Source organism: Etheostoma spectabile, chromosome 13 (genome assembly GCF_008692095.1).
Source record: "Etheostoma spectabile isolate EspeVRDwgs_2016 chromosome 13, UIUC_Espe_1.0, whole genome shotgun sequence".
In the NCBI taxonomy this organism is placed as follows: Eukaryota; Metazoa; Chordata; class Actinopteri; order Perciformes; family Percidae; genus Etheostoma; species Etheostoma spectabile.
This window is the reverse complement of record NC_045745.1, coordinates 14,427,503-14,451,810: the sequence shown is the minus strand read 5'-3', so window position 1 is coordinate 14,451,810 and position 24,308 is coordinate 14,427,503. Positions and strand designations below refer to the sequence as shown.

Here is a 24,308-nt window from a genome sequence, read left to right as displayed (position 1 = left end):
GTACAACAGGGTTAGTGTGAGTTGCCCTACAACATCTGAAGTTACACATTGGTGTTTCATCATTCCTACCATCCACACAAACTTATTTTACTTGGCTGTACCTACCTACCTAAAGTCATCCTGGAAAAGGAATTTGATAAGTTTCCAAAAACGACTGAATCGTCCCACATGTGAAAATGTAAATGTGTCTCAGCAGCCGTCCGTGCTCTGAATTTAAACAGGTCTGATTTGCCTTTTATAGCACTGGGATGCAAAAAAACAACAACTATGCTTCACGGTTACCAAAAGCCAATAAGTGAACAGACTCGAACTAAATCTGTGTTTACCGTCAGTCTGAAGGTCATTTGTTCACCCATTAACCCAAATCTTGTTTCTGTTTATGCCATACAGACAAACAGAAGGGAGTCTTTTATTGAAATTATTTTTATTAGGAATAACCCCTTGAGATGTAGCATCTCGTTTTCAAGGGGGTCCTTAAAGGCAAGAAAACACAGTACATTTACAAACAGACAAGAAAAAACAAAAAAACTTGAGGGGACCTAAAAAAATAAATAAAAAAAAACATACATCACAAACACACACATATACTTCTTTGAAGCCTTGAACTTTTATTGAGTGTTTCATTTTTCCGCTTGGTTTCTTTGTTGTTGAGTAAAAAAAAGATGCCATGGGAACTTGACTGACAACCAATTAAAGGAGAATTCCGGTCGATTTCAACACGTAGCTTTGCAGTTTGTAAATTTGGAGTGCTGTCAGTAGAGAGAAAAACTAAAACAATCAGTGCTGCCTACACCGTGTTATCCTCCTGCTAGCATTACACAAATTTTAAGCGGGTTTTTAGTCTCTTAACATGTTCAACATGTCATTAAAAGTGCCTACTCATGTCCAATGATTCCTTCCACGTGAACACAGTTGATCTGACCGTTGTAGATATGAAAGAAATGCATGAAAGTCCTGCTAACTCAGCTGTGTTTAGTTCCGGTATTGAGATGTAAAGAAGAGTGCTTAGTGACGGCTACAAACTACAATAAACAACTGAGAAATATGCACTATTGATTCTACTTAAGTAAAGTACAGATACGTAAAAAATGTACTTTAACAGTACATTAACAAAGTATTTGTACTTTGTTACATTCCACCACTGGCTAAAAGCACGTTTAAAACTTGCCTTGTTTCAGCGTCCTGGGTGCAGACTGTAGAAAGAGGATAACACGGTGCAGCCAACACTGATTGTTTTAGTTTTTCTCTCTACTGACAGCACTCCAAATTTACAAACAAGTTACGTTGAAGGAATTCTCCTTTAACGTAATCCTTCAATTTCGGAGTACTTAAAGCTCTTTTTGTCAGGATTCAGTGCTCCAAGGTAGGGTGATGCTGTTTACCTGCTGTGGCAGAGTCTGATCCTATGTCAGAAGTCGATTTCTGGACGATCGGTCGAGGCCCGAATACGCTCCACCGCTCAACCGGCATGTCTCCTCCTGCCAGGTCCACACTGCTGCTGGAGGAGCTGACATCTGAACTCGTACTGCCGAACCAGCCCCTACACAAGCACACAAACGGTGTGTAAACTTAAACAGGTTAAAGATTTTCAGTGTTTATCCCATTTTCTGGTATGAACAGACTCATTAACAGGATTTAGACCACAGGACAGTAGACTCATGGAGGCTGTGTGTGTATGTATGTATGTATGTATGTATGTATGTATGTGTGTGTGTATGTGTGTGTGTGTGTGTGTGTGTGTGTGTGTGTGTGTGTGTGTGTGTGTGTGTGTGTACCTGCGTTGTTGTCTCGGGGAGCTGTGTGGTGTGTTGGATGGAGTGGACTGGGCGGAGGAGCTCTGTCGCTCGTCTCTGGCCTCCATGCTCTGGATCTGTAGTTTCTAAACAGCGACAACGACAAGAGGGTTTAGTCTTTAGTCAAATGTTAGGCCTCGTTCCGACTGCCTTCACCGTGCGTAACTTACCTGGAGGGATTCAGGCATGCGGTGGTGGTGTCTCGTCTCCTCAGCGGTGAGGCCTTTGTGGGGAGTGTAGCTGGTGTCGGTGAGCCCGGCCCGCTGCTCAAAGTTGTACACGCTATCCTGAGTCTGCTCTAAAGACAGAGAGAGAGAGAGAGAGAGAGAGAGAGAGAGAGAGAGAGAGAGAAATAGTTGCAATAGTCCTTTAAAGTGACACTATCTAAAAATGATCAAAAATTCAAACCCCGTAGATGTACAAGGATTTATCAGGTTAAAAAGGCTATGGGCATCCTGAATCCCAGTGATTATGATAAAGAGTTCACGTTGAATAAAAAGGTATCAAATATCCACAGAAACTTGTTGAACTGCTCCTGCAGCGTAATGCACTTCTCAGCTTTTAGTGGAGCAGATAAGTGCCATTTTTTAGGGTAATCGTTCACTTCGTTGGATACAGCACCAAAATTGGTACAATACTCAGGGGGTAGTGCTCTTTCAAAAAAGTACGTTAGCCATTGCAAAAAAACTTCATGGGAGCCGCGGCGGCCATTTTATTTTCCGCCATAGCCAATTATGATATTTGCAGTATCTCCTGAACAAACATTCAACTGCTTAAAGGATGATGTCTACCCCTATGTTTTGTGGTCAAGATTACAATAATACACACACAACATAAATGAAGGCCTCTAGACAGCTGTTGCGGCCATTTTGGATTCCGCCATAGCCTAATTATGTATTTTCCATATATCCTTGAACGTACAAGATAAATCACAAGAGGCGATATTACCCTATGTTGTGATGGTCAAGAATTACAATGAGACCATATTCAACATCATAAATATCAATAGTTGAAGTCCTCATATTGATTTGGAGAGGACTTGAAGAAGAAAGAACCCAAACTTTATGAGCAAATCAAGAAAAACTGCATGAACTCTTCCATCAGGAACGTGCCTCTGTCAATTCTTTGAAGAAAAAGGTGCTGAAGGAGGATTGCCAGCTCTTCTCCAAACTGTTCATCTCATGCCAGAGCAGAGAGTGTGGATCTGAAGGAGCTCTTTGACATGAAAATCAGCCATTCCCTGCTGCCTTGAGTGAGGGTGGAAGCTCCGCCCCCCTTTGGCAAGTATCACAGTTGGAAACGCTTCTTGTAGCCAGCCAAGAGTCTCTTTCTGGACTGTTTGTCACGCACTGCTAATTTAAGGTCTATCCATAGATTTACATTATGTTGAGGTCAGCAGATTGTGAAGGCCATGGCAGAACCTGCAGTTAACTCCTCTTGATGTAATCCACCGTGGATTTTGAGGTGTGTTTAGGATCATTATCCATTTGTAGAAGCCATCCTCTCTTTAACTGCAGCTTTTTCACAGATGGCAAACGACCACAATGTGCTGCAATACACCTCTCCCCCCCACCATGCTTAACAACTGGACAGAGGTTCTTTTCATTAAATTCTGAGCCCTTTCTTCTCCAAACGTACCTTTGCTCATTTCGGCCAAAAGGTTTGACTTTAACCTTATCGGTCCACAGGACTTGGTCCCACTATGCATTGAGCTTGTCTATATGTTAATTTTCCTTCTTCCAACACTGATTTTTGTGGTGAGGACGTAGAAGACATTTTCTTCTGATGACTCTTCCATGAAGACCATATTTGTGCGAGTATCTCTTTATAGTGGAATGGTGTACCAACTCCAGTGTCTGCAGGTCTTTCTGGATGGATCACATAGTCCAACGTGGGTTTGGAATTGCTTTTCTCACAATCCTGCGAGTGGTTCTGTCTGATATTTTTCTTGGTCTTCCAGATCTTGTTTCAACTTCCACTGTTCCTGATGACGGCCATTTCTTAATTACATTCCAAACAGAGGATATTGGCATCTGAAAACGCTTTGCTATCTTCTTCTAGCCTTCACCTGCTTTAAGCGCATCAACTATTTTCAGTTTCAGTTTTCTAGACAAACATTAGAAGAAGCCATGGTGTTGATTGTTGGGGGGGGGTCAGATGAGTCGGGCATTTAAAACCTTAAGATTGACATCACTGGTCTTCCAGACGATGAATGAGAAACAATCCGACGCTGTCAGGTCTCAGCTTTAAAAAGTATGGTGCTATAAACTCTGCAGGGTGCTCAAACTTTTGCAGACGCCATGTTTTTTTTGTATTTTGAAAGTGTAATGATGAAATAAAATCTAACTTTTGTGACATATATACAAATGTCTAATCTGTAATTGTATACTTTTGGAGATTTTCCATCTTTTCTTGGCTTCTTTATGCACATTTTACAATATTTACCTGGGGTGCCCAAACTTTAGCCCCACTGTAGGGCACTCTGTGAGTACAAAAGAACAGACATTGTCTTGACATCTACCAACAATCCAGTTTGAAGGCAGAACCTAGGTCAAAAAGAGGACATGAAGCCAGACGCAAAGTGACGCAATGGCAAAGTACCCAAGAACGTGGCGTAACATTCTCAGTGAGGATGAGAATAAAACTGAGCTGTTCCACTTCCTCGTCTACAGAATGCGAGAAACTTTAACACCAAATGTGGTTATAGAGACCAAAGAGGATCAAGCTGTCAGCAACCATTCAAACCTAGATGATGTAAGTCCATGTACCGCAGTCATGAGGAAGCTGACCAGGATCTTTGTCCATTCCAAAAATGGCAGCAAAAACCTTATGGTAAAGCCAGTGACAGCGCTCTTGTTATAGCAGTCAGTGGTCTGCCAGTTCTCGGGACATTGGTCTGCAAAAATGTGGCTGCTTTTGGCCAAGGAATGAATCTTGGATGGATCATGACCTCTATCCATGTACTGGAGGGAGAAGAGGCGTGGTTATTCTTTCTTTCATGCATTCACTGCCTGTGATGTAGTTTCAGCCTTTGGTGACAAAGGGAGAAGACTGCTTGGCAAACATGAATAAATATGGACAAAGCTTCTGAAATCTTCAGCCAGCTCAGCACTACCCTCCAAGAATGGGGTCGGTGACCTGAAGATTTTTAGAAATGTTTGTGGTCATGATGTACAACAGATCCAGCGAAGTAGGAGGAGTAGTGAAGCCAGGTTGGTAAGTAGTAAGTAAAGTAAAGGCCCTATGAAGCCATTCCTCCTACTCAAGCAACATTGCGGCAGCGTGTAAAGCATTCAGCTACCAGGCAGGCTGCATCTGGAGTCAAGCAACTGTATCCAGCCAGAAGTACTGAGTCCTTCTGAGGGGGATGGACCAAGAAAGGTGATCTATGGCAGTCTTCTGGACAGAGCTATCAACAATTGTAGAAAGCTGTCAGCAACTGACCAAATGTGGATGCAAAGCAGAATGCCGTGGAAGATGTAAATGCTATAACTTGGTCTTAACTGTACAGCAGCGTAAGTGCCAAGCTACCCATGTGGCATACATACATTACATAACCCACTTAAATAAATGAACACAAATACAATAATGTTATGTGCCTCCGAAAAGTAAATAACATAAAACCTCCTGTTACTTTGACATGCTTATAATAAATTTTTTCTTGGATTATGTCACGTTTGTGGATTTTTTTAATTATTTACTCTACATACCATATAGATTCTCAAACACAAAATAGATATGTATGTAACATCCTTATAGTAAAAAAAAAAGGATTCAAAAGGTAAAAACCTTGAAAATGTCCCAATAGTAAAATATGGGGGAGATATGTGTTTTCCATGATGGAAATGGCAGCCATCTGGAAAATGGCGGCCATTTGAAGATAAGTGGCTAACGTATTTTCAAATATTGGCCCCAGAGGGATAACCACACCAAATTTGGGGCTTGTATCCACTTGTGAACGATTTCCCCCCTTATCTGCCCCACTATTTCTATCTGTATGCTTTATATATCCCAAAATAATGTCTAGGGATGGGTATCATTAGGATTTTATTGACTCTACAAATCTTTTCAAGACACCTTATCGGTTCAGTTCTTTATCAATACTTAGATAATATTGCATTACTAAATAATTGCCTTAAAAATAAATAAGTTATTTCAAAGAATAAATTCTGAACAGGATTAGAATTTATTTATATTTTAATAATTTATACTAATGTATTAGAGCAGTATATATATGTATGTATATATCTCAGGAAACAAATCTAAAATGTCAAATAACAATATTCCTGACATCAAAATACTGAGTAAAGTTTTTAAAGAATAAACCATTAAAGAACCAGTTGAATCCAATAATACTACACTCGTTAAAAATGTTGCTTCGGGACCCGTCTTATACCGGGTTACTGCATCATCCATTGTTAACTCTAAGTTAGCTCCCAGGTAGGACATCTATGGATAGACATTTACAAGATGTAGGACAAGATGTACAAATGTACAATTGTAACTATTCGTCTTCTGTCTTTTAATTATTTTATCCTTTTTTATACTTTGCTCATGACATTATTAATCCTCAATTTCAGTTATAAGAAATCTTTATTGTGAAAAGGGTGATTTTTTTGTCTAGTAAGATAAAAGCAGAGATTGATTTAGTAAATATGGATGATGCCCAAAGACTTAGATGGCTGTTCACATGTGAAACATAAATTAGCCAGTTATCTTGAGAAAGCCTGGGAGAAGAGGAAAAAAGCTCTTTACAGAGATGATCTGTAGATGAGAATTTGTTGTTTGTATACTGTATACTGTGCGCGCACGCACGCGCACACACAAGACGTTTGCTAAATCAGTTTGTGGGGTCTTGTAATCCCATGTGGAATGGGCCAAATGTTTATTATGACACAGAAATAAAATAAACTAACTAACCATATGAAATATACTTGGTCCTGCTTAAATAGAGAATAGTATTGCCATTAACAGATGTAACATACTGGTGATGAGAGAATTCATGATGATGGAGGAGGCCTTGGTTTTCACTACAACTGGTAACCTGGAGGGGGCGCTGTCCATCACTGTAGAACGACTCACTGCACCACTCTCATCCTCCTGATGGGGAAAAAAAAAAAACAACACAAACCACCATCATCATCATCATCATCATCATCATCATCGACATCAGTGTCGGAGCTAAGAATTGTTTTCTGTGTTGATTAATCTGTTGATTATTTTCTCAATTAATGTCTGGTTTACAAAATTTTAGCAAATGGTAAAAACATGTTGTATGTTAGTATTTCCCAAAGCCCAAGATGAGGTCCTCAAATGTCTTGTCTACAACCCAAAGAAATTCAGTCTTAGTTACTGTCACAGAGGAGTGAAGAAACTAGGAAGTATTCAAATGTAAGAAGCTGGAATCTCAGACATTTTCATAACGAATAATTGACAAATAATCCAATCATCTTTGCAGCTCTAATTATCATCTACACACTGCATCACACTCATCCTCTTGATGACAAAACAGGATATTGTAATAATAAAAGTAGCTCTGTTTGTCTGTCTGTCTGTGCGCTTGTGTGTGTGTGTGTGTGTGTCTTTCTTACCTCAGCTAGGTGGTTAAACTTCCTCTCCGGTATGACGGGCCGTCTCCACAGTTTGTTGATGCTGATGTCATGGGGGGGCGTGGACATGGGGGCCTCCAGGTTATCATCGTAGCTGAGGGCTCGTCGGGTCATCCCGACGGGAAGCCTCATCCCGCCCATCCCTGAGCCCTCTAAGGCTGCGGACACAAACAACAGCTTTCTATTCACTTGTTGTTACTGACAGCGTATCTCTCTGATAAGGGTGGCGAGGCGGAGACAAACTGAAATTATTGTCTCAGAAGGAGGAAAGTCATTAACTGCCTCGCCAGTTTCCAGGTTTGTACACCTTTTCAAGCGTAAACTTCAAGCACTTTCAAGGTATCTAACCCAATCATTTCCGTGCTCTCAAAGCCTTAATGATCACATCTAAGCTGTTACTATAAATGCCATTGCGAAGAATAAAGTTAACAGAATTAAAACACATGACACCTAAACATTACACCAATATGTGATTTTTAACATGTCCTTCCAAATTCATGGACAGTAATCTGCTGCTACAGCAGACGCCACTCTCCTGGCTTCCCACCATACTTTGGAGCTTTGCTGCAGGAATTTGCACCCATTCAGCCAGCAGAGCATCAGTGTGCGATAAGGGCTGGCTTGCAGTCAGCGTTTCCAATTCATCCCAAAGCTGTTAAATGGGGTTAGCTGGGAAAACAATTTCTTTATGGACTTGGCTTTGTGCAAAGGGGTGTTGAAACTTTCATGTTAAAACAGGAAAGGGCCAAACACAAACTGTTGGCACAACGTTCAGCGCACTCTATTGTCTAAAGCTGTGACTTTTAGTCCCAGGAACAACTTTTCAAGGAGCTAAAAGGTTCCTGCAGCCCATTGTTAACTGCGTTTCCATCAAGGTCTAAAGACCTGTGAAGATTAGGCAAATTAGTCAGCTGATGCATGAAAAAAGCCACAATGATGGGAGGAGGGCTGCTCTGGTGGTTGCAGGGGTAAACACGTGGTGAACAATCCAATGTGATTGCACAGCCCTATAATAAATGTAACCATTACAAGGGTATGGATGTAATTTTTTGCACTAGCGTAAAAGTATAAATACATGTAAACAATTCCCTGTTGGATGTAATTATTGCACAAGAAAAAGAGTACACATCATAGAAGTATAAATAAAAGTATAAATGAATGTTAACATGTTAACAAGGCAAATACTAAAGTACTTTCATGTTTTATGAATAAAGCAGTACACAAGATGAAGCAGCCGCACTGTGTGTTTACACCAATCGGTGACGGTCATCTCTGCAAACCCGAGCTTGAAGGATAGTACTACCGGCCCGAGCAGGTACTTTTTAGGGGGTTAAATGTCCCCGTAATTTAATTTAGACACTGGTCCCTGTGGACAAAATGCAACAACTTCCTCATAGGGTTCCTAGTCCCCAGGGAAAGTTCCTGCGGTTAAAAAGGAGATTCAAATATTGTTTTACTCTGCAGAATTAGGATTTCCCTTCATTGGAACTAATGGCATTTTTCCATTAAGTGGTACCACCTCGCTTCAACCGCGGTGCCCTATCAGTCTTTTTCCATTCGCCTCATGCGTGAGGCGGGCATAATATACAGTCTATGGAGGCGAGTGAGGCTGGTCATCATAGCAGGGAACTGCCGTGACCTGCTGCAACACACACACAGAGAATAGTCTGAGGTGTGTTGTTTTTGATTCTTGGCATGTGACGGTTGCCACATGCCAAAAGACAAACTAATTTCAAAAGAAGCTGGAGGCAGCAAAAACAAACAACCGCTTGTTCAGGACACCCTTGTTAAATATAGAACTTATGTTAAATACTGACCTGGTAAGTCCCCTGAGCCAGACATGATTTCAGTAAGACAAGGACCAAGATCAACCAGGACAGGACCTGGGGAAAAAAGAACATGGAGCGGTCGCTGCATTAGAACATTTACAGAGGTAATAACCAGAAAACCATGGACTGAAAGTCTTCTCTGCAGCAGCAAGACACATTTCATTTGGTAATCATTCTTTTTATTTTTTGATCATAAATATCTACATGCCTCAGAGATCACAGCAGCAATGTAGAAGAGATACAAACAGACAACGTTAAACGTTGAAGAACTAAATAACTAAGATTTGTATAACATAAAAAAAACAAAAACTATACACACGTTATGCTATACATGATTTCATATTTATTTATTTATTTGAAAAGAGAGCTATTATTTTGTTTCAGGTTGTTACAAATTGTATTACATAAGTTATTTTTGTACCATTGAGGCATAATAAAGCATGTTCATTAACCTCTGAGAAGCCTGTCTGAATTTGTGTCTGGAGGCCGGCTGACCTGTCTTCCTTTTTGAAAATCAAAATATAGTCACCCTACACTATACGTTGAATCTGAATTCAGGCTTGCATTTTAGGAATCTTTGCAAACATTTAACTTATTTAAAATAACGTGTTGTGAGCTTGAACAGTGCTTGGTAGCTGTTGTATGCATGTGTAATGTTAGACTGACTGACAGGGTTACCATTGTTAAAGCGAAACACGTAATTAATCTAAGTAAACAACTGGAGAAGTTTCATGTTGATATGTTAGTTAAAATGTATACCTTATTCACATGTAGTGTCTCGCCTTTTATTATTTTTTTAGGTTATTTTAACAAAAAGTTTCAAAAAGGCAGTTAGTCGAACAGTGAAAGGGATATTTATACAACTATCGAGAAATAAAAAAAAGATTGTGTTGTCAACATGCATGACAAAAGGAGGTTATCCTCTGCTATAACCAGCAGATGATGGCAGACAGACTGGATTACATAACTCCTGCAGCAGCATCACTGACAACAAACAGAGGTTTACTCCAAAGTAAAAGCTTACATTTGGTCGATACATAATTACAGCTCACTTATTTTCAATATAATTATGAAGAGGCCTATAATGGCAAGTTATGCCTGTTCTATACAGGATTGTTTCAAGCAGCTTGTTAAATAATAATTAGTTCTTGGCACAAATTAAACATTTGATACAATTTCACGAATTCATAGAAGACCACACACGCCAGATAATATCTGTAAAAGACACATACACCATCGTGTATGGTAGAGACGAGGTTGGTGTTCTGAAACATATCGAAGGTGAGGCGACCTCTGGGCTTAAATAACACAGTGTATATAGTTTGAATTCTAAATTGGATCGTTTAGTACGATAGCATCGCAGAATAAAATAAAATAAATGTAGAGCAAGTAAATGTGACAAACTCCGCATCCACGAGATTCGGCATTTTAAGGTAGCATATTTAAAAAAGAAGGTAACAGGTATGACTTAACGTACTGTCTCATGCCTTCGATATTCACGTGAAATGCTATGGTATTAAAATTTAACACATATTTAACTAACCTAAGAAAATTCAGGCTAACAGCTAGTTAGCTAGCTAGCTAGCAAATATGCGGGTGAGGGAGGAAACACAGAGGAGACAATTGTAAATGATGTAGCCTACAGTTTTACATAGAGGTACCGCTCGGTGAACGTTAACTCACCCCAAATTGAAGAACGGCTTATATAGATTCGCAAAATGCATAAAGTCGAGGTCTAACATTTACATACTTCAACCGAGAAGCGTTGAATTCTTCAGTTATTTATTTTCAGGGTGTAGTTAGGTGGTCGCTGGTAGGGTCGACGCATGATAGCAGAACCAGTCGGGGCTGGCTGAAGGACAAGATGCCACTTAGCTTGCGACTAACAACGGATGACAACACCGCGTTGTCAGCGTGGTCTGCCTTGTGCTCTCTCACCGGAGGTAATGGCGTCTTCAGGACGACAACCGAGACATCAGTGACACTCCAATATCGACTGGATCAAGTAGAAAACAACGGATTTGTCGGGTAGCTGTGGCCATTATTGTGCTCGATTAATAAAAGCCGCTTCCTCGATGGAGTGGTATGCTTGTTCTCGCTGCGCATCGCGAGAATACAGTTTCAAAACACACACACACACACACACACACACACACACACACAGGCAAATGCATTAATTACTGTGCTGATGACTGTGACTGTACAATCATGGGTGGCTGTTTTTCTCCACCTATAGTTGCTAGCTCAGATTCAGCAGCTTCTTTAACTTCAGTTTACCTACTGTATTTTCTACAGGCATAAACTGTGGACTAAATTCAACTTTGTCTACCCCCGACAGCAAATCATGACAATGTAAATTCACATGCAAGCATTTTATTAAATGATGACAAAGAAGCTAATATTTAAAGATTCCGAGCCACCTGCATGTGGGAGGAGCACCTGGAGCACCTGGAGACCCCCGCCCTCCCCCAGAGCAACCCGGTAGGACTTCCTGCCCGCTGTGCGCTACATTCTCCTCTGAACCCCCGCCTCCTCAGCAGTATTTGCATAGGCCTACTGAGAAGCAGAGCACCTCCCTCAGTATGTTGGGTTTCCTTTTCATGGAAGAACTCCTCTAACCGGACTTTCCACTCCAGTTTCCCAGCAGAGAAGGAAGTTAAACTGGGGTGGTTAAACTCTCCACCGCTGAAAAACACTCACAGGAAAACAACTTCGAGGAACCAGCGTGGTTTTGTGACGTATTTGACTCCCAACTTTCCGCGGTTGTTGTTTTTCTCTCTCTAGGTTTTTGTGGGGGGTCTATAAGAGCTGATCCACTCCGCCGATCCATCAAGATGTCTGTCCACACGACCCAGAAAAGGACGACGACCTACCAGACCGTGAACGTGGCCTCTCCGGAGCCGGTGACCAGCACGGTGATCTCCTCCGAGTCGGTGTCCCCGATGCCGTACGCGATAAACGGCAACTATGAGACGATGCGGTACCTGGTCCCGGTGCAGCAGGCCGTGCAGCAGCAGTCCTACATCCCGGTTCAGCAGCAGCAGTCCTACATCCCGGTGCAGCAGCAGCAGTCCTACTACGTGATCCAGCAGCCTAACGTCATGATGCAGCAGCAGCCCATCATGCAGCAGGTGGTGTCCCCGGTGTACCTGCAGAGAATGTCACACCTGAGCGTCAGCAGCCAGGACTCCGCCGACCTGATGTACCAGCAGCAGAGCACCACGGAGGTGAGCCCCATGTCCAGCTGCTTCTCCTGATGATAATGCACGTTAAACCATTATCATCAGCCTTTTATAATAAAGGCTGGAACAAAATTGTATATCTTCAACACATTTACCTGCGGGTCAAAGCTCATATATTTGGTCAATGAAATGGTTTAATAAGCTTGCATAACAGTGATATTAACTGTGGCAAAGAATGTGCTTTAGAAAACAAAAAACAGCATAGTTTGAGTACCCCCCCCCCCCCATCAAAATGTGACAGGCCAGTTGGCTTTCTTTTGATTTTTTAGATTTTTGATTTTGATTGATAAATACTTGTTTAATGTACAGATTTCCCTCGTATGCTAAGTTCAAGTATAAAAAAACAGCACACCAACATAAGAAAATATACGTAAAATACTCAAAGTATGTGAAAGGAGCCAACATACTTTACAGTAGTAATTTGGGGCCCCTCCAGGCTTCAGGGCAAGTTGGCCTGTGTCTCTGATATGATAAGAAGTAAGTTGGTCAAGTTGGACGAGGAGCTGTAAATATAATGGTAAAACAAAGTTCCGTAGATTCAGTTTTTCATGTTTTTATGTCCCTTTTTATACTTATATATTCAGTTGCTTGGTGTTTACACGTCTGACCTGCATCCATACAGTACATTCATAAGAAGCTTGTTTATTATTCTAATGGTAAGGGGTTGTGAAAGTATAACACCAGATTCTAGTCTCTGAAACTCTGCTGGGGGGTCTCTTGACTCAGACTTGATGGTCTTGCTCAGATTTCATAACTGATTCTTGATAAATGGGCGAAAGCGTGCACACACAAATCATCAACTGATGATCTCACTTGGCTGTTTAACGTCTTTGATAGTTTATTAGTTTCGTCAGTCACGATCAGTTGCCAGAGCAGGAAAGAGGTCAACTGTAGGGTGAAAACAGAGTGAGCCACTTTGCAGCTGTCAAAAGAACATTAGCAGTGTAAGCATGTTTCACATATAGCGCTGACTTATTCATTCTGACACCAGGCATTTCATTTTCACAGCTTATGATTAGAGATAAATGAGTGAATATGATGGACAGAAGGCAGAGGTCATGTGGTAATGGGAGCCTTTCCACGTGTCACCGTTGGCACATTTGAATACATAAAGGAGAGAATAACATTTTGTAGACAAACCGATTAATCGATTTTGAAAATAATCAATGCAGCCCTAATGCAGTCTCCTTCTTTCTCCCTATATTTCCTGTCGATTTAGACTGCCGTCAATAAAAGGCCAATAAAGGCCAAAATCAGTTACAAAACACAGTCACAATCAATAGTTGGGGCTTGCTATCAAACCACAACACTTTGGAGGTACTGACTATGATGTGTATGTCTGCAGCTGTCAAGTAGGGCTAGGCAAAAATATTAATGTTATATTTCTTACATTTTGGATATTGCAATATGACTGTGTTATAGTAAAGTGATGTCTTACCAGACTGTGTTTGCTGTTCTATTGTTTGCCTTTGCTCACTTAGTCATTATATCCACATTACTAATGAATGTTTTTCAAAAATCTCATTGGGTAATATTTTTATGAAAGCATTATTGCTTTTTACTACATTATTGCTGCAATGTCGATGTATCGATTTGGTCAAAAATATTGTGATATTTGATTTTCTCCATATTGCCCATCTCTACTGTCAAGTATCATAAGTTGGCATCAAAGGCCTGTTTTCTCATACTTACTCATATTCTTCAGCTATGGTACTGAAACTAAGGTTACCATATTAGCATAGGTACCAACAATGTAATTTCTATGAATTAGGTTTTAAATGCGTATTCAAGTTTCTGCGATCATTTCCCTTCTTGACAGTATACGCTCTAGTTAACATTATCTGAAGTCATTCACTGAAGGATTTAGAAACTCTTGCCAGTCCTGCCATTTGCCAGTTGAATAACCGATTAAAAGAGGCTGTGTCACTGCCAAGTGTGTAATTAATGTGACATCAATAATTGTACAGTCCTATTGATCAAAGCAAACTGCAGGCCTCAAGAGTTTATCACCTCTTACTTTTATCTCTGGTTTACCTGACTCTTCCTCTCCATTCATTCTGTTTTACGTGGCGCCCGTCTAGTTCTGCACCTGATAAAGTCTTCCCTGCTCTGATAAATCATCACTTCCTGAATGCTTTGCCCTTTGCCCTCGGGATGGTTTACACAAAGTCTCCACTGTTAGCTGAAAACATTTGAAAAATATCTTTTCTCCACATCTTTCTCCTCTGTTTCTTTGATAAAAATGTTTTTTTCCTAAGCTCCTGGTTTGATTTGATCTCTTTCCAGTATTGAATGCAGCAGAATATGTAGGGATTCCTTCTGGATCTCCCTTTTGGCTGCTTGTTGTTTCCAATCGTTTACTCATACAAGTTCTGCTTTTTGAAGTCAAAGCACTCGGAGCTTACTGCTCATGGTGTGTTTGATAGAGACAAAGTGCCACACCCGATCCGACTCTGCTGAGGTGGCACACCCTGACATTTAAAGAAAAACACATTCTTCTGCCTGGCTGCATCGGCTCAGCTTAGTTTAAGGCAGTAAAGACTTGTACGTTTCTTTAGGGACAAATCTACATTTCCATTGTTTTACTTTAGCATGGTTTTAAAACATAAAGATGATGCCATGTGTTGTGTGTCTAGTGTCTGTGGTTCATTATTTTCTGTTCAAATCTGACTGTCTCTTATGATTCTCTCCCTCCTTTCTCTGTTATTTCAGAGCATCAGCAGGAAGTCTTCTGTGTTCAGCCACTCATCCAGTCCTATCAAGAGCCCTGAGCCAAGTGCTGAGGAGGAGGCAAGAGCATGCACACACACACGCGCATGCATGCATGCACGCACACGCACATGCACACACAAAACTGAAAATGCACTGCCCCATGACTGAAACCCTCAGTAAAGAATGGCAACCTTAGTGTACATCTACTGAAGCCGTTATTAGTCAAAGCAATGGCGGCAGTTAGGTTTGTGCCTTGGTTCCAACTCTTCAAATGATTCACAGTTTAAAGTACAACCTTTCTGCCGTTTCTTGAAAATGAAGAACTAAAAGAAGAAAGAAAAGTGCAGAGAGGGGTGTGAAAAGTCCACCTGTTCAGCTGGGGCTCGATCCACTGCACATGCATGTCTTTTTTGTGCAGCTACGCCCTACCTTCACATTCACATACTTGCAACAGCACTTTGTTCATAATCACAGGACTCTCAACTGTCGCAACACTGACAAACTCTTCAGGGTGGGTATTAAAATAGGGGTGTGTCCAGCTACTTCCCAGAGGCCTTTTGCTGTGAGTGGGTGCATTCCTTTGATTTCAACCTGTAGCGTCATGTATATATGGCTGTTGTCAAAACTGGGAGGTTACCTGATTAATAGTAGTTTTGACGGCACTTTGAAGCAGTTTGTCTTGTCATCTGAAAGTCATATATCTGCACAAAGTAATCGTAATTTGTTTTTAATTCCTCTGTTGGAGTGACAGTCTTATCTGCAGTCCATTGTTGGTGAGAAAAATATTTGAAATACCTTCTACCCCAGGTGTTCTCCCAAATGAAGCATTTCATTTCATCTCAGTGATAATTTTGGCAGCATAGTTGACACCTTAGGACTGCAACTAATATTTATTTTCATTATCGATTTGACTCTTAACTCTTTACATTTAATTGTTGAGTGTATAAAATGTTAGACTATAGAGAAAAACAGCCCGAGGTGATATTTCACTGTGGAGTGTGCACTGAAGTCACTGCTGCATCTAATCTGTCTTTGGTTCCACTAACTCAACATGTCTTGTGTCAACTGTATCTTTAGAAAATAATTTGGGCTGTGACGCCTCATTTGCTCATCTTTATTGTTTGGAGAGTTACAAAGTCAGACGAAACTGGTTGTCAGGTAGACTCGTTGACCACACCCCTCTGTGTTATTTTAATAGAGTGGAGAAGGAGTGTTTCTCTGCCTGGTTGGGATTGGATTTTTACGATTCCGTTTCTCAATTTTTAAGACAGCAGAAGTTATTTTGAGGGTCCTGTAGTTCCGTGTGACTTCTGTCTTTGGAAACTTCAGATTCTTGAACAGCACTGAGGAGTTTCTCGTCTCACGTTTGTAGTAAAAACAGACACACTAGTACACGCAAGTTTGAAGGGCTAAAAGTGTTTTTTTGTGTGTGTGCATAGCTGCAGAAGCGTTGGTAAATGTGAGGCAGGCTCTGTTTTTAATGACTGGCAGACTCAATGAACTTTGACAGGGTCCCAGGAAGTATTAGGTGTCAGAATTTTAAGTCTAAAAACAAAACGGCAAATCTATATTCATGAGAATTTTTTTTACTGCTTTACAAAAAGCAGATATACATCAAGAGCAATAGAAAAAAATAATATTATACCCTGCGGCAACCACATTTGGATTTTGGTGACTGTATAAAGGGATAAGGTATATACTGTACAACCATATACAATCAATCAATCAATCAATACTGTATATACATATAATTTGTAAGGCAGCTTTCATACAGGTTAGTGCAGTTTAAAGGGCTTCACAGATGAAGCCTATAATGAGACAAAGTGTTGTTCTAGATGTAAACCAACTACAAAATATACATATCTATCACTACAGAAATATGCAAATTCCTTTGAGTGGCCGTGCTGTGGAACCCAGGGAAAATCTAAGAAACAAGGTCTTCCGTTTTGCTACGGTTTTCTGGTTGAGCAATGTTTCGTCAAAACAGTGTGCAACAGGCTTTGAGGAAGTTTTCTCGCGCTTTGGTTGGTGTCTAAAGGGTGATCCAATCAGCAGCGATGTTTACGTAAACTCATCATAATGAAAAGGCAGTGAATTTGCATACACAACACAGTGTTCAAAACAGAACCATTGCAGTTGAAATATACATTTTGCAACGTACTGTCAGGCCTGAATGCGCCCCCAGGTCACGCACCAACAGCTTCTACATGCTAACAGAATATGAAATCCGTCTCAGCAAAGTTCAAGCTGAATGCCAAGTTTAGGTTATGTTAATGCTTATGTTGATTAAAATAAATTGTGTTCCTTAGCTTTGATAATTACTAATACACTAAAGCTGTCAGGTTGGTAATCTTTAGGTTTATGCATATTTCACTTTGTTACATTTAGTGTTGCTTTAAGTAGGACCAATGTTTTTTGACTGTAGCTAAAGTTATACCTTAAAGGTGTCCTGCCTCACGTATTTCATTACTTTGTGTTAATGTCTGAAGTTCTACCAAGTTCTTCCAAGTCATTCTAGCGTGGTTTCGAAAGCCTGCAGGAAGACTCAGCTCGATTTGTGCCAGATCTCATTGATATTCAACGAGCTAAGCTGCTTGACTCTGATTGGCTAACAGCTAGCCAATGACAGCCTGACTATTAGTATCCTTTATCCAGCACAACTGGGTGAGCTCATGAATAGTAACATGACGTCAGACTGACCAGCTTTTGTAATTGGCCTGATTTCTCCGCTTATATCTTTTGAGTGGCTAGAGCTGACATAGTAGGTAGCCGTTTATTTTCACATTCCCAAAATAGCACAAACACACATGGACCTACCACATTTCAAAAAATGCAAGCAAAAACGGTTTTGGGTGGCAGGGCACCTTTTAAAAAGAAGGTGGTTTCCTGTGACAGAAAATGTGTAATTTTCAGTAATAAAATCAATCCATACCATATACTGTATGTTGTTTTTTCTTTGAAAAACAAATGCAAAATATCACATTAATGGTAACTGTGTTAACACCTGCAGAATGTGGTATTACACGTTGGTCACAGGAGGAATTTGTTTTCTTACCTTTGAAAAGTTGCGATTAAGATTTTACTAAGACTCCTCAAAGTTGAGTCTTTTTGTGGTTTCTCAACAATGTGACAACTTCTTCACATTTTGTTGTAGTTTGAATCAAGCCTCTTATTCATGGTCTTAAGTCTTTTGACAACAGTGACTGAAAAATATGATTGTTGCTACACAACATGATTGATTAACAATGAGGATCAGTGACTCACTATCTGAGTGGAAGGTGTGGTAAACCAACAAAGCCAAAAAAAAACGGTTTTGTCTGATTGATTTGCCTCCGGCTCAAAATCAGGTGTTACTGAGTTCTGATTGGCAACAAAGGCCCACAGAGATCAAGATACCACAGAAATAAATAAAAAATACTGCAATTGGCTGTGTTATATTTGTTCCCAGCTAAATCTCTACTGGAAAAACTCCCTTATGACCGTGGCAGACCAGAGAAGAAAAACAAGCAGGACAAGTTTTAATACTGTAACTTCAGGAAAAAAAATGTAGCACCCGATAGTAAAGGGATTAACTAACTGGATCGTGTCACGCCATAGTCCTAGTTAGTTCCTCCTCAGTGATTGAATGACCAATTCCCCACAGCTCTGCTTGCAGCTGTAAGCTGGGGTTTACAGGTTTGAACAAGCCAGAGCCATAACTGTATATGTTAGAATAATCATCACCTGCTGAGGGGTGTTTGAATATTTCTTCTTGGGCAGTTAACGAGGTATTTCACATAGTAAAAGGCCAAAGAACTGAGCTTTATTTTAAAACTTTTATGGGCCTCCATAAAAGATATAAAACCACCAACATATAACAACAACATGTCTGCTAAAGCGATATATACTTTTGTATATTTGTGGACTTCTTCTTTGTCTCGGTTTAGGTTAAGCCCCTTAGTTGATATTTCAGACATTAGTTTTGACTTATTACTTATTAGTAGACTTATTCAACTAAATGATTCAGTTGGTTCAATGAAGGCTACGGTGTTTGCGAAAAGAGCGTCCACGTGAGGAAGTGTCGATCTGAGGCTCCAAAAAAATCTTTTTTCTTTTAGACCTCTTTTGTCATTGTGTAAGTAATTAATTTAGAACAGATCAAAGGTCGAAGCCACATTGCTCCGACAAAAACACAGAATGAAAGGTGGGAGATTTTTCTTGAGCAGGTTACGGTTCAAGTGTGATTAAGCAAGATTGACAGACCAGCTTGCTAAGGTGAGGATGGAATTTATCATCTGTATCTGAGAGATGAGCTTTAAAGATGTTCCTTTAGAAATAGTGCTCTGTGTCTGTGCTCATTTGCTTCTTAAGCTTTTATCACCACTGCAGGGTTTGTAAAGTATTTAGACTTAATTACAGGATAGTGAAGAAGGGCGTCACATTGTGTGCTGAGGGAAGAACACTAAACAGTGCGTCATTTTTGAGGTGTCACCCACCCAACTAAATTTACAGCTTCGCACCTGATATATACTGTAGGTTTGCAACCATGTTTTTACATAGTGAGCTTGTTGCTTGTTGGTGGTTTGAGACATTACAGAATAAGATAATGCTCTTCTGCTCCACAGACCCTCCTCCACAGCACTGCGGAGGAGGCTCTGGCTAGTCCACTCAGCAAAAACCTGCTCTGGTTTATTGGCATTTCTTTAAATCAATAGTCTAGCTAGCTGACTGCATTTCCCTTGCAAAGATCTGAGGATCAGTTAACAATAGTCCTCATAAAGCAACCAGAGTTTAAAATTCCATCACAAAGAAAACAGAAGTTAACAGACATCCAGCTGAAATGAGTGAATTTCCGATGGCAACGGCGCAATCCTGGAAGTGGAACGTCGTGGTTATAGACTGCTGCTCAGAGGCAGCCGGATGATTTTAAAGATACAGTGTTTGCAAAAAGTTGCTTGTGTTGAACCTTGTCTACATTTACACACACTCTTGACTGAGCTTACTTAATTATTTTCATGCGGATTCCTGCAGCTGAAAGTCATCTGTATGTTTTTATCTTATGCAATCTGTACGCCTTCTGCCCCACTGGCTGCTGCTGTTACACTTTTTTATTTCTGAAGCTGTCAGGCTGGTGCTGTGACTGAGTTATAGCCTCATGGTGCTTTGTCCCCCAGGGGGATCAGTGATTGGGTCGGGTTGAACACAGAGGTTGCTTTAGACCTTTTAGTTGTCATTGACATTTTGACGGACAGGGTTGTAATAATTTTATCATAATTCTTTTTGAATTAAGATTTTAGAGATTATTTTTAACATTTTAGGTCTGATAGTAAGTTAGTTAAAATCGCCTTAAAACTGGTGTAGGAAAATCCAACTGTTGATCACCCCTTCAATTGTTGCCTACATGCCTGAAGTCCTGAATTCCTCATGTCCCCCAAACAAGGGATCAAATCTGCCAATGCAGTAAGAATACTTTATACTGTTTAGAGTAGAAATCAACACTAGTTTTTGGAAATAATACTGCGCCGACAAATTTAATCTCACACAAACGTGACCTGATAAAGAGATGTTTTTGCACTATGAACTCACACAAAGAGCCTGTGTAGTGGGTGCCTGGATACCTCAGTTGATAGAGCGGGCGCCCACGTGTTGAAGTTTAGTCCTTGACGCAGTGGGCCCGGGTTCGGCTACGACCTGCGACTCTTTGCTGCATGTCATTCCTCCCTCTCTCGCCTTTCATGTCTTCAGCTGTCCTGTCAAAATTAAGGCTGAAAATGGCCAACAAATTATCATAAAAAAGAAGAGCATGTATAGTAAAGTGACTCTTCTCTCTCCATTATTAACCTTTAGCGTTACTCACAGTCCTGAGAGCCCACACACGCACGCACATGCACACATGTATGACATGGTGAAGAGGTGACGATGTATTGGATTACTGGTTGTTTAGTACGCTCCTTTCACACCCTGTAGATGTGAAGATCAGTGAAGACTTTGTGATTTTTGTTTGCATTTGAAACAGGATGGTGCTGCTTTTTGAGCCTTATAGAACACCTGACATTTCATCTCATTTGCAGGTAGTTTGACTTCTAGACAGTGAAAGAAAGTAAGAAATGTTGATTGTCAGATAGAAGGGGGAGCCTAAAACACTATATAAACAACTATATACTGCAGAAACTAGAATTCATTATCAATGGAAACAAATGGAAACTGCTCATTACAAGTTTCTAGAGCCTCAAATAGTGTTTTTATATGACAATTCCAAATTGTACATTTTTAAGATCCTGTAGAAACTGTAAGGTAATGTTTTGATAATTGTTTTACCTTTGGCTGCTCTGTTCTTATATACAGATAAGAACTCTTACACTTACACACACACACACACACACACACACACACACACACACACACCTCAGCTAACCCACAAACCTCTCATCATCATAATATTGCTGTTTTCCTCCCACACATTCTACACAGCGGTATGAGCTCAGGTCCGCAGTGGATCCATGGAATTTAGCATCTGAAGGTTAGCTGCTCCAGAAACTCTGTCAGAGTCCAACTGAGACAAAATGAATACATTTCAGTTTCAGTCTTATAGTTCTAGAGCTTCTGTGTCCTTCAAGCCAACAATTCTCAAACCCACGGACAGTATTTCAAGCTGGTTTAGTTGGGTTGTAAACATGTTTTTACAATTTCATTCCCAAGGTTTTCCTTATGAAATAAAGAACATAGCTCTACAAAATACTGTTTTCTTTTGATTATTTTCTAAGTAGTTTTTTTTAAATCCAAAACGAGGGTCGTCTACGGATAGTGGATATCGTGAGCTGTACAGATTGTAAAGGCCCTTGGAGGCAAATTTTGGGCATTATGGATATAGGTGAATTGACTTGATTTACTATATGCCATGAGATAGACTTTGTCACCATCAGCTCTTTTGCTTTACAGTTTTGCCATCAAGGTTTTTATATCTTAAGTATTTCTATAAGTCAGTGGTGGGCAATAATGGCAAATCAGCGAGCAGGAACACATTATGGCAACATTGAATTTATTGGACGTTTGAATCGATACCTGAAATACAAAGTAATTTCGTTGCATTTAATGGACTAGATCAGTAATTCGTAGGAGGAAGTCAGAAAGTTGTACATTTAAATTATTACCCAAATTCCGACTTCAAATACAGTTTTGAAAGGATGGGATGATTGTCATTAAAATAAACAACGTCTCATTGTCAGGGTGGATCTCTCCCAGTATGTCTGGTACTAATGAGCTGATTGTCCTCGAACCGTCCGTCTTCACTCTCCCTTCCTCTGCAGGAATGACAGGCATGTTGCCATAGCAGCCACAGCCCTGCAGCGCTGAGACACACCCACCTCCATGTAATCACATACCTAACACTTCTTTTCCTTACTGTGTTGCTGCTCACTTGTCTGTTGTTTGCAACCCATCTCCAACAACAACATTGCAGTAATAATAGCCCCAGAAGTGCCAACTGTTGGTCCTGCTGTGACCTTTGAGCTCTGCAGGATCATAAACCAAACTCCCAGTTTTACAGTTACTGCAGCCAGACCGCGTTTGGCTTAACAACCTCACACGGTCAGATACCAGAGTGGCATGTCAGTTGAGTCACTTGCCTTAGCCAAGCCTTAATTCTGTGAGACATTGAGAGATCTGGATTTCTTGATAAAACAACAAATCCACAGGTGCTAAGTTTAGTTTTCCTCAGATCTTTCACGTGTTTGGCCACCTCCCTGCCTATGTTGTTCTTCGCTTTAGATTCTTGACAAAAATACTGAAGCTCAACTCCCATGCCAGTGTTTTCTGATAGTGATAAGGTGTTGTTTTTTTTTTTAATTGTTTTTAAATTTTTTTTTTTTTTATCTTTCTCCCATTGGTTCTGTTACATGGGTGGTGGCTACAGGAAGTCTCTCAATAACACTTTGAAACAGAGACAGGAAATGTAGGCATCTGGAGTCTTTCTTCTCCTTATACTCTGAACTATCAGCTTATCTGGAACACTTATGCAATCAGATGCAGCTATACTACATAAGAAGCTTCTGAATATCTAATTTAATTTTATTTTTTTTACATTTTACGTACAATTATTTGTCCCCCTCTTGCTAATATGGCTAAACAAATATTAGAAAAACTTCTCACTGCGGCCTCTAAAGATGACCACTGCATGTCAACAGAAGCTGAACATGACATTGGAGCGCTGCAGGGCTCCATGCGGGCCTGGTGGCCCTCCAATGGCACAATGGTGTAAACTTATCTTCCCCGGTGGCTCATGTGGAATCTGGCTGGACCGCTCTGCACAGCCACAGTTTGTATAGTTAAGAAGGCATGACATCAGACTGTTTGTCTTTTGTTAGGGGTGAATCAAGAAAAAAACAAACAAATTAAGCCAAGTCACATCTCATTAGTGAGGAAAAGGCTAATCCCTCCATTTCTTCCTTCCTTGATGTTTCCATAGGAATGTAACTAATCTTTTTAGTATGAACTTCCTTTGTCTCCCAAGATGAAAAGGAGTATTAAGATCATTTGGTGTAGCCATTAGGGAATGTAAGTTTAAAATCCCACATTTGATCTGAAGGGAACTGAGCTAGCTGGCTCATAGCTCACTTTGCTTCAGGATTTTTGCAAAGCAACATTTAAAACCTAAAGTGCTGCTGTAAATAAACAAAGAAATATAGTTACAAGCTTACTGGCTAAATCTGTTAGCAATTGTTGAGCTTGCCAGATTAAGAGAAGCATGGGCACGTGACATTATGAAGTAAAAGTGACATGAAATGAAAGGAAGGAAAAAAATGCCAGTAAGAACCAAACATTTCTAACATCCTTAGAGTATCATGCTCTAATCATGATTTCAAATAACAATGCAGCCAGCTCTGACTCTTAATATAGTGCTGGACCTGTAATAGTTCAATATTTTAGTTACATCTCTTAAACATTAAGATTTTTGCAGGGCTAAATGCTAGAATTAAAGAGTCACACTCCCTATGTTAAGGCGGATGCATGCTAACACACAGAAGCAGCTCCATGTAGCTGTTTTTTTCTGATGTGCAGATTTGATTTATTTGAATGGCTCTAATCATGGACAAAAAGCAACAAATTACTAAGCCTGTACACTCATCCTTATGATATATTGCACTT

The 24,308-nt window shown here is 40.3% G+C and overlaps 2 protein-coding genes across 5 annotated transcripts in view; one reads left to right on the top strand and one right to left on the bottom strand.

Annotated features, from left to right (window-relative positions):
• The window catches only part of LOC116700255 (putative monooxygenase p33MONOX), a 30,574-nt gene extending 19,201 nt beyond the window's left edge, over positions 1-11,373 (bottom strand). For 2 of the 4 annotated variants that reach the window (XR_004334610.1, XM_032533293.1), the window contains exons 1-7: positions 11,170-11,373; positions 9,220-9,285; positions 7,385-7,560; positions 6,779-6,893; positions 1,964-2,091; positions 1,776-1,879; positions 1,383-1,540 (exon numbers count right to left, since the gene is read on the bottom strand). Coding sequence is in view for 3 of the 4 variants with exons in the window: in XM_032533293.1 (XP_032389184.1) it covers positions 1,383-1,540; positions 1,776-1,879; positions 1,964-2,091; positions 6,779-6,893; positions 7,385-7,560; positions 9,220-9,244 (706 nt within the window). In the remaining variant the exon portion in view is untranslated. Of the gene's footprint in view, positions 1-1,382; positions 1,541-1,775; positions 1,880-1,963; positions 2,092-6,778; positions 6,894-7,384; positions 7,561-9,219; positions 9,286-10,914 lie in introns of all 4 variants that reach the window. The other 2 variants (XM_032533295.1, XM_032533296.1) reach the window with 2 other exon arrangements.
• Positions 11,374-11,747: 374 nt separating this feature from the next.
• pof1b (POF1B actin binding protein) overlaps positions 11,748-24,308 on the top strand; it is a gene marked incomplete in the record, with an annotated part of 26,662 nt that continues 14,101 nt past the window's right edge. The window contains 2 exon segments of the mRNA XM_032533292.1: positions 11,748-12,458; positions 15,186-15,264. Coding sequence (XP_032389183.1) covers positions 12,066-12,458; positions 15,186-15,264 — 472 coding nt within the window.